This window comes from Engraulis encrasicolus, chromosome 1 (assembly GCF_034702125.1).
Source record: "Engraulis encrasicolus isolate BLACKSEA-1 chromosome 1, IST_EnEncr_1.0, whole genome shotgun sequence".
Classification (NCBI taxonomy): Eukaryota; Metazoa; Chordata; class Actinopteri; order Clupeiformes; family Engraulidae; genus Engraulis; species Engraulis encrasicolus.
In genome coordinates this window covers 16,103,043-16,112,028 of record NC_085857.1, presented here as the reverse complement: position 1 = coordinate 16,112,028, position 8,986 = coordinate 16,103,043, and the positions used below count along the sequence as shown (strand labels likewise).

Sequence of the window (8,986 nt, the reverse complement as noted above, 5' to 3'; positions counted from 1 at the left end):
GTGCGGGCACCGGCTCCGGCTCCGTTCTGGTCGGCCTGAAAGCCCTAAGAGAGACGGCCATGTGTGTACATGCACACATGCACACACATGCATGCAATCACTCACACATGCGCGCATGCACACATTCACACACACACACACACACACACACACACACACACACACACACACACACACACACACACACACACACACACACACACACACACACACACACACACACACACACACACAAGCTTTGGCCATGACTAGTTATGATACAATGTGGTTCACAAACTATACACACACACACTCACACACACACACACACTCTCTCTCTCTCACACACACACACACACACACACACACACACACACACACACACACACACACACACACACACACACACACACACACACACACACACACACACACACACACACACATACACTACTACAACTACTAAGTATGTGTATGCCATGTGTATATCACTATAATTTTGTCTGGTTGGTGTATATGCGCCAGTTTTGTCATCTACTGCGCTCATGCACGCACGCGTGCACGCACACACACACACACACACACACACACACACACACACACACACACACACACACACACACACACACACACTATTGATGTTGTTTATGGACAGAGAAAGTACTTAGGCCTACAGAACAAACTCTCTTGTCAGAGTAAATATGCCTCCCTCTTACTCCCTCCCTAAAAAGCAGACTTAAATGCTTTTAGAGGTGCTGATGCGGCAGTAAAAAAAAAAAAGTGTCATGTGTGTGTGTGTGTGTGTGTGTGTGTGTGTGTGTGTGTGTGTGTGTGTGTGTGTGTGTGTGTGTGTGTGTGTGTGTGTGTGTGTGTGTGTGTGTGTGTGTGCTTTGTGCTTGCATGTGCACTGGTGTGTTTTGGTTCAGTATATAAGGCATAGGCTCACATTGTCAATAAAGTAGTTTAAGACTAACATCCTAAGATCTGCTGAGCAAGGCAATCCAACATAAAAGATTATATTCCTATATTTAGTTAAACATTAACTCATTGAATCAGCGTAACTTGACCTAATCAATTTACTTAATCTTTTTACATACTGTCTTATTTATACATCCTGAATTTAATCAAGATCACCACATCATACAAAGCTGTCAATGACCAAGATGCTTGCAGCACTGGTAGGTTGGACTTATGGCTATACCGAAAAGCCTACATCTGTGCGAATTTCTGATGTTTACATCTTCCACAATGTCTGTCAGAAAATGAATTATGAAAATGTAGGTTTGAACAAATTAGTGAAACCTATACTCTTACTATACTGCAAAAAAAGAAATAATAATGTGTGGCATACTTACATTCTTTTCCCCCCGAGGCGCACAGCTGATTTGCTTGGAGCACATGACCCCCATGATCAGATGGCTAATTGAGACGTGCTTACGTCACCACTGCCACGCTATTTAATTTCTTCCCAACCTTTTCCTTCCCAAGGTCAGCGTCGGTGAGCTCAGCAGGGTGAGAGGTCGCCAGAACAAGGAGAGTGACGGCGGTAACTTCATCACCACCATGCCCCCTTTCGACAGAACCCAGAACCCTAAGCCTTTCAAACAGCGCAAACCTCTCGGTAAGTTACTTTTTGCAACTCTTTTTTTTTAACCAACAGTCAGTCAACACGTATAAAGGGGAAACAATTTCTGAAACGTTTTTTTTCTTGTTCTCTCCCCATTTTCGCAGCTGTCAGGATACAAGAAGTTGCAGGGATTCGCAACAAGTTCCCCACTAAAGTTCCGGTAAGAATTCTACTGCGTGTTGGTTGTAGCACCGACTTTTTTTTTCATAATGGACCTAGTAGCTAGAAAGTGCCATTTACGAATTCCTTGTGAATAATGTGACTCCTTTCCCACACCAAAAGGTGATCATTGAGAAGTACCAGAAGGAGAAGTACCTGCCGACTCTGGGGAAGACCAAGTTCCTTGTCCCCCAAGAGCTCACCATGACTCAGTTCGTCACGATTTTAAGGTGAGTGGCAGTTCTCCTTTTCCAATTGTATGTTTTGCAAAGTTTTTTTGGCATGATGTTTGAGCAGTCGGCAAAACGAGATTAAAAGTAAAATTGGGTTTGCTCCCCTCGTGACTAGGCTACCTGCTGCGCAATGCAAAAAGTCTGTTTACGCGTGTAGCCTAATTCCCCGCTATTTTATTTGATCCGCTGCAGGAACCGGATGACTCTGATGCCAACGCAAGCTTTCTACCTGCTTCTGCACAACCAGGGCATCCCCAGCATGTCCCTTACCATGTCCCAGGTGTACAAGGACTACAGGGACGAGGATGGCTTTCTTTACATGACCTACGCCTCTCAGGAAATGTTTGGGGCATGTTAGCGCGCGCTCCACCACACAGACTTTTTCAGTGGGCCAAGCTGGTTTTGTGAACGATTCCGTGGACGGTAGATTTCTTCCTGGAAAAGATGTATTTTAAAATTTCTGACCTTATGTAAATGTTTTGCACAGTATACAGTCGGTTTTAATGTCATGCTAATAAATTAATTTTATTACCTAACCAAAGTCGGTGGTTGTTGTTTTTGTCTTTGGCCTTCTCTGGCTTTCTTTGACTTGGAAGTGCTCCCTGTACACCACTAGATGGAGTGATTGAGCTGTAGGTAAAGTTTGTCCAGCCTTTTACATATCTGGTCTACAAATGCTTTCTGGGTGTCGCTTGACAAGGTGGATTGATTCCTAATTTATCCTATAGCAGGCCTATTTCCAATTGCTAAGCAGTGTGACCTAAAATGTGTGCCAATTTAAAGGGAACCTTTTTTGAAAGGAAATTCTGACATTTCAATTGTGCAGTTGTATTGCTGAAGCATCCCTTGGGCTTTTTTTGGTCTGTCCTTGATGCAACTTCATCCCAGCCCTTTTGAGCAATCCTGCCCACTGGTGGCATGGTCTGTTTACAGTGTTAAAGGGACACTGTGCAGGAAATGGTCAAAAAAGGTACTGCAACTATGCTGCTCACTGAAACTAGGCTGCCTATTGCCAGCTTTGATCTTTACATGAACGTTTAAGTAATAAACAAATATGTTCTAGTATGGTCCAAGTACAGTCACTTTTGCAGCTAAAAATAGCTATTTTTGGTCATCCAAGATATTTTGTCAAAATGGCGGACCATGGAGAAGATCCCCTTTTTCATGTATGAAAAGTGCAATTTTTCCAGTCATAATGAATACTTAGAATTTGATGGTAAGTATTCTTGAAAAAGGTAACAGTGAATGGGCAGCATGAATTCTGGAAATAAACAAAAATCTGTGTCCCTTTAATGAAAATGTCTGAACATGCTCCCAAGTGTGTTCCCAAAGTTGGCTCTGGTGTTAGGTGGCTCACGTTGCATATCTTTTGGTCTGGAGAAGTGAGTGAGCAGTGAAACTGTATGCTACTGACTTTATTGGTATATGATGGACTCTCAATGTCAAAATGTTAGTTTTTAATTAACCATTTATCAAGTAAATGAGCAGAAAGCCAGGCTGCACCAAGTTTTCAAGCATGTTTTCCTTTTTTCTCTAACCTCCCTATACTTCAACGTATTTTTTTTATTTTATTACATGTCCTTCGATGTCAGTGTAATGGATACAATGTGGGGCATCAATACCACAATAATTAGTTTTGAAACTGATTCAAAGATGAACGGGCACAGAACGTTGTGTAAGGTCTGTTATGTGAACTTTCACGTAGCTGGTTGTCTTGGTGATGGCTACTGAATCTGATCCCCATTTCTTTAAGCCACATAAAAGAGGGATTTGTGATGCCCATGGGGAAGACTAGGTGGGGGGGGACAAACAGGTCACTTGTCCCAGAACCAGGAAGAAAGGCGGTACAGAGTTGGGTCCAGATTACATTCTATACCCACACACACCCTGATGAAGGCTGTATGGCCAATACGCGTTGGTGATTTTTAATGTATTTGCCTGCTAAATAAAGATTGTTTTGGACTTTTTAAATCAACTGGTGCCTGGATCAAGGATTTCCCCCCTCCCTTTTTGTTGAAGATTGCACCCTTCAACAGCACCAGTTGTTTTTGAGGATACTAGCATCGCTCTACTCTTCTGCTTACATTTTACGTATTGAGTGGGGGGGCCCTTTTAAATGACTCTGTCCTAGGTCCAGCTTAAGTTGTCAGCGGCCCTGCTGATGCCCCCTCCTATGCCATGAAGCTTCCGGGAAGTGTTGTGTTATTGATGAATCTTGGGCCATCTTTTTATGGGGGTAGAGGGGACATTTGACTATGTGGGCCCCCCACTCCAGGATCAGGCCCGGTATTGATTCGGGCTATTGTCTGGTATCATTTCAGAAACACCATCTGGGGATCCCTAAAATACACAATATTGATCAGGCTAGGCCATCTAAATATAGGTTTATCCTTTGTATCAATGACATAGACCATACCAGATCACACACATGACCGGCCTGCAGTGAGTGATTGAGATTGGTCTTACTGGTTATGGGCCTATTTACATCATGCAATCTGTCTGTATCAAGGCCGTCCGATTTTTGCAGCCCACATTCTCATGTAAAATGTCCAAGCGCACTTCAGTTGTGTCATATACAATATCTGTTAATAGATAGTCTTTTTTTTGGCTCACATCCCTCCACCCCAACACAGTAGGCTAATTTTGCCCTTTGGTCTGAACCTAGACACATGAATCATACATATTGCTGTACATTCATAACAAACACTCCACCAGAGATTCTTTAAGTATAGAGATATGCCAATGTAATAGGTTGCTATGGGCACCTAACATGACCAGGTTCCGGTCTGCCTAAAGGGGCGTGTCATAACACTCCTAGCATTGAATAGAACAGTCCCTAGGTCTGCCTAAAGGGGGATTCCCCCCCCCCTCCCCTTGCAATTATAGAACCCTGAAACAATGGGCCAACGGAACCTCTCTCTCTCTCTACTCTCTCTGACTCCACTACTATCCACCCCTTTGAACCTTGTCTCCAGAGCCGGATTAAGATGGCCCTGGGCCCCTAGGCTATAGATTGCTGTGGGCCCTCTCTCCTGGAAGGCACATTTTCACAATGAAATGACGTAGATAGTGTAAGAATGAAAAAGTAGGATTTATTAGATAACATGTCTGGCAGCTGTGAGTATAAGAGTTAAAACTGTATTCAACATTACAGATTCTGATTTCAGATTTGTTACAGTTTTTTTTAGGGTTTTTTTTTTTTTAAACTTTTGGCCAATCAGCGGCCCCCTAGTAGGTGTGGGCCCCTAGGCTGCAGTCATATCTAGCCTACCCTGCCTGTCTCCACTAACCTTATTTAAAGGGACACTGTGCAGGAAATGGTCAAAAAAGGTACTGCAACTATGCTGCTCATTGAAACTGGGCTGCCTATTGCCAAATTTCATCTTTACATGAAAGTGTACTAAGTAATAAACAAATATGTTCTACTTTGTTGTATGGTCCAAGTACAGTCACTTTTGCAGCTAAAAATGGCTATTTTTGAAAATTCAAAATGGTGGACCATGGAGAAGATCCCCCCTTTTCATGTATGAAAAGTGCAATTCTTCCAGTCATAATGAATACTTAGAATTGGATGCTGGTGATAAGTATTCATGAAAAAGGTAACATTAGTGAATGGGCAGCATGAATTCTGGAAATAAACAACTAAAAATCTCACACAGTGTCCCTTTAAGACTTGCTTATGCCACCACTCCACTGTATTAATCTATACATTAGTAGTGTATGTTATCATTAGTAGCATTAGTTAGTTTATGTCCTCACTTTGTAGGTAAAGTTGGCAAATTGCACTGTGGATGGATGGCATCCAGGTAAGCCATCTAATGAGGACAGTCGGTTATCAAAGTAATCCTTTAGGGGGAGCTCTTGTGCCATACTTTGAGGCTGTTTTGAGTCCTCAGCATCACTACACTTTCCTGGTGAACCAGTAGCCTGTAAGTAACAGGCGGGCGTCAACACATAGCTTCTGGTTCACCAGGAAATCACTACACAGCAAGTACTGAGAGAAGGGAGCATGACAGACAAACTATATGGACATCACATGGGGCTCGGAAAGCTGTGTGAAAACGGATAATTTAAAAAGAAGTTGAAAACATGCCAGCCAGTTCAACTGGTACAGTTGTAACAGTGTTGACTCAAGTGGGTTTTTGCCACAGACGGCATATGCAAATATGCTTCATACAAATATTTTTATCATTTTCCTCATGGAAGACATGTATAGATACTGAATCACTTTGGAGTTTCATTCATTTCTTTTTTATAGATCATCTTTGTTATATGTCTTTTTCAGTCACTCAGTGGTTCAGTAGGCAGCCTATGTGATGTACGCAGGGCTCTAAATTAACTTTTTCCACCACCAGCCAATTTGGCTAGTGGACATTTTTTCTTACCAGCCAAACAGAAGTTCAACTAGCCATTTTTTTAATCTCGCCAAAATAAACTATGCATTAGGCTAGTTTTTTTTTCTAATTAAATGGTCATTTTGTCCAACTGTTTCTACAACACAGATACACTATAGGCCTGCATAGGCTACTATATGCCTACATAATAAGCATATTATAGGCTATATATTTTTTCATTATTTTTTAACTTCTGCTTTATTTTTTTACTTTCATTACTTAGGCCTAATTAATTTGATTAGTTTTTGTTCAATTCCTCTGAAAGCAGCTGAATCACATCACACAAGCCACTCACATAACAGACCTTTAACATAGGCCTACAGTGACCAAGCACACAGCCAAACACTACAAAACCTCACATACGCACACCCCAAGGAAGGGGAAGAGATGAGAGGAGAAGGAGAGGAGAGAGGAGGAGCTCTTCTCTACCATGCGCAACAAAATGACAAGAAGCCTAGTTTAATTAAAAGTAAATAATATCTCGGGAATCTTCGCTTCCTTTGTTACTTCCACAGCTTCGTCGTTGGTTGCTTTTTTTTCTTTTCGATGGCGTGGGCTTTCCAACTTAGTTGCGCCAGGACTCTGAACATTTCAGAAGACAACTGAACTGACAGCTACAGTACGGTCACACTACTCTGACAGTCGGCTCTCCTCCTCTGCCCTGGTCGCTATTTCGTTCCACAACCACTCATTTTTAACGTCACTATTTGCAATTACTACTAGCATTCACCAAACACAGAACCTTGCTCTAACCCCCGCCACATTCCCATCACTCGCACAAAACGTCTACACAACAGAAGTAGCGCTATGCATAATCTGCGTAAGTCCTGTTATTGAAACGGTCAGGGTCTCGCTGCTTAAAAAATGCAGCCTGTTACAGCAAGGTTCATATAGTAATAATAACAGTAGTGACGTTAAAAAGGTTGTAGCGAAAGCGACGAGAGCATAGGAGGAGAGCTGCCTGTCAGAATAGTGTGAGCGCAGCTTAGCTGACAGAAGGCTGGTCGTCTGAAATGTTTTCAATCCTGGCGCGCGCAACAGCATGGAGTCGACGCTCGATGCACTGGAAAGCCCACGGTGGGAGTCTACCTCGTGACGCTAGTGCCCATGGGTAATGTAGGAAATCTCGCCGTATAACGTTCGTCAGAGCAGCGGTTTACCGTTCATAAGTTACTGTACTCGGGCGCTACTAGCCAAATTGGCGGGTAGGTATTTTTGTCTACTAGCCAAAATTAATTTTCACCCGTGTTTGGCGTGTTGGCGTGTGTTAATTTAGAGCCCTGGATGTACGTATGCTCTATTGATGCAGCCTGGCACCGTCAGAGAGCCAATGGGTCGGGAGGACGCGGGTCAATACCCGTCAGGACTTGACGGCTGCAGATTCGATTTATCGAGAGTGGCCTACTTTGTATATACCGTCCCTCACAGATTGATGACTTCAGCATGGACAGTGGACCGGCGCTGCATGTCTGACTACTCGTTTATCACTCGGAGGAATCTGACAGGGGGGGACCCCACCCGAAGACATGTTGATTTTCAAAATTACATCATATGCAGCGTTCCTTGGCCGACTTAAAATGCCATGTATGTCATTTAGTATAAATGGCAAATGTGCTGAAATACAGATATGGAGGTTGGGGGTTCGAACCCCAGTCGAAGCCATGTTGATTTTCAAAATTATATCAGATGCAGTGTTCCTTAGCCAACTTCAAATATCATGTATTGTATGTCATTTAATATCAATGGCAAAGGGGCTGGATTACAGATATGGAGGTTGTGAGTTCGAATCCCGCTCGAGGCCATGTTGATTTTCAAAATTATATCATATGCAGTGTTCCTTAGCCAACTTAAAATACCATGTATGTCATTTAGTATATCCCCAAAACGCAGAGCTACAACCATAGAGGTAGAAAATAACACTAGAGAGGACACAGCAATTTGCGACAGCACTGGGAAATGGCAGCTGGAGCTTCCCAACTTCCGTAGGTAGTGTAGTAGGTACTTTCAGGCAATGCAAGTCAATGGAGAACACGCCCACCCCTGTCAAGAAATTAACTAAAACTGTTTAAATATGAAGTAACACTTTAATCAAAGACCAGATTTGAAATGTCAGGCTAAATATCTACTTAAATCATATGAGTCGATAAAATACATTTAAAAATCAAATAATGTCTTTTATGAACATATAGCAACACTTCAACTATTGTCCTTGTATAGTGTGTTGATGGACATTTTCACATGATTAAGCCATTTTTGACAGAGGTGAGCCTCGTTCTCCGTTAATTTCCATTTCTCTGATCTACCTACAGATAATGGCTGCTACAGATTGCCGTAAAAAGGGGGGCGGAGTCCTCTCTAGTGTTATTTTCTACCTCTATGGCTACAACACTTTCAAGATGGCTGAATCCAAGATGGCTGAATTGTTTGGCCCATAACTTCTGACTGGATGGATGGATTTTTTCCAACATTTCTTTTAGCTTTGTTTTCTCAATAGTACTGTTTCATCTCTGCCCCAAAAGGCAAGCCCGCTTCCAGCATTTTCTGTGAGAATGCAATCTAGTTTTCCTCATGGAAGACATGTATAGATATTTAAT

General features: G+C 42.5%; 1 protein-coding gene across 1 annotated transcript; it reads left to right on the top strand.

Moving 5' to 3' along the window:
* Nucleotides 1–1,451: 1,451 nt before the first annotated feature.
* Nucleotides 1,452–2,539, top strand: map1lc3c (microtubule-associated protein 1 light chain 3 gamma). Its single transcript, XM_063202179.1, has 4 exons — nucleotides 1,452–1,600; nucleotides 1,711–1,766; nucleotides 1,889–1,995; nucleotides 2,191–2,539. Exons 1-4 carry the CDS (start codon nucleotides 1,543–1,545, stop codon nucleotides 2,354–2,356), a joined length of 387 nt encoding a protein of 128 aa, XP_063058249.1. The 5' UTR covers nucleotides 1,452–1,542; the 3' UTR covers nucleotides 2,357–2,539.
* The last annotated feature ends 6,447 nt before the right edge of the window (nucleotides 2,540–8,986 follow it).

What these genes read in the sequence shown, in the direction of transcription:
- map1lc3c (XM_063202179.1), top strand. Translation starts at nt 1,543, where the DNA reads ATGCCCCCTTTCGACAGAACCCAGAACCCTAAGCCTTTCAAACAGCGC. An exon ending in AGTTCCCCACTAAAGTTCCG is followed by an intron (nt 1,767 to 1,888) that starts GTAAGAATTCTA and finishes CCACACCAAAAG; the next exon opens with GTGATCATTGAGAAGTACCA. An exon ending in CAGTTCGTCACGATTTTAAG is followed by an intron (nt 1,996 to 2,190) that starts GTGAGTGGCAGT and finishes GATCCGCTGCAG; the next exon opens with GAACCGGATGACTCTGATGC.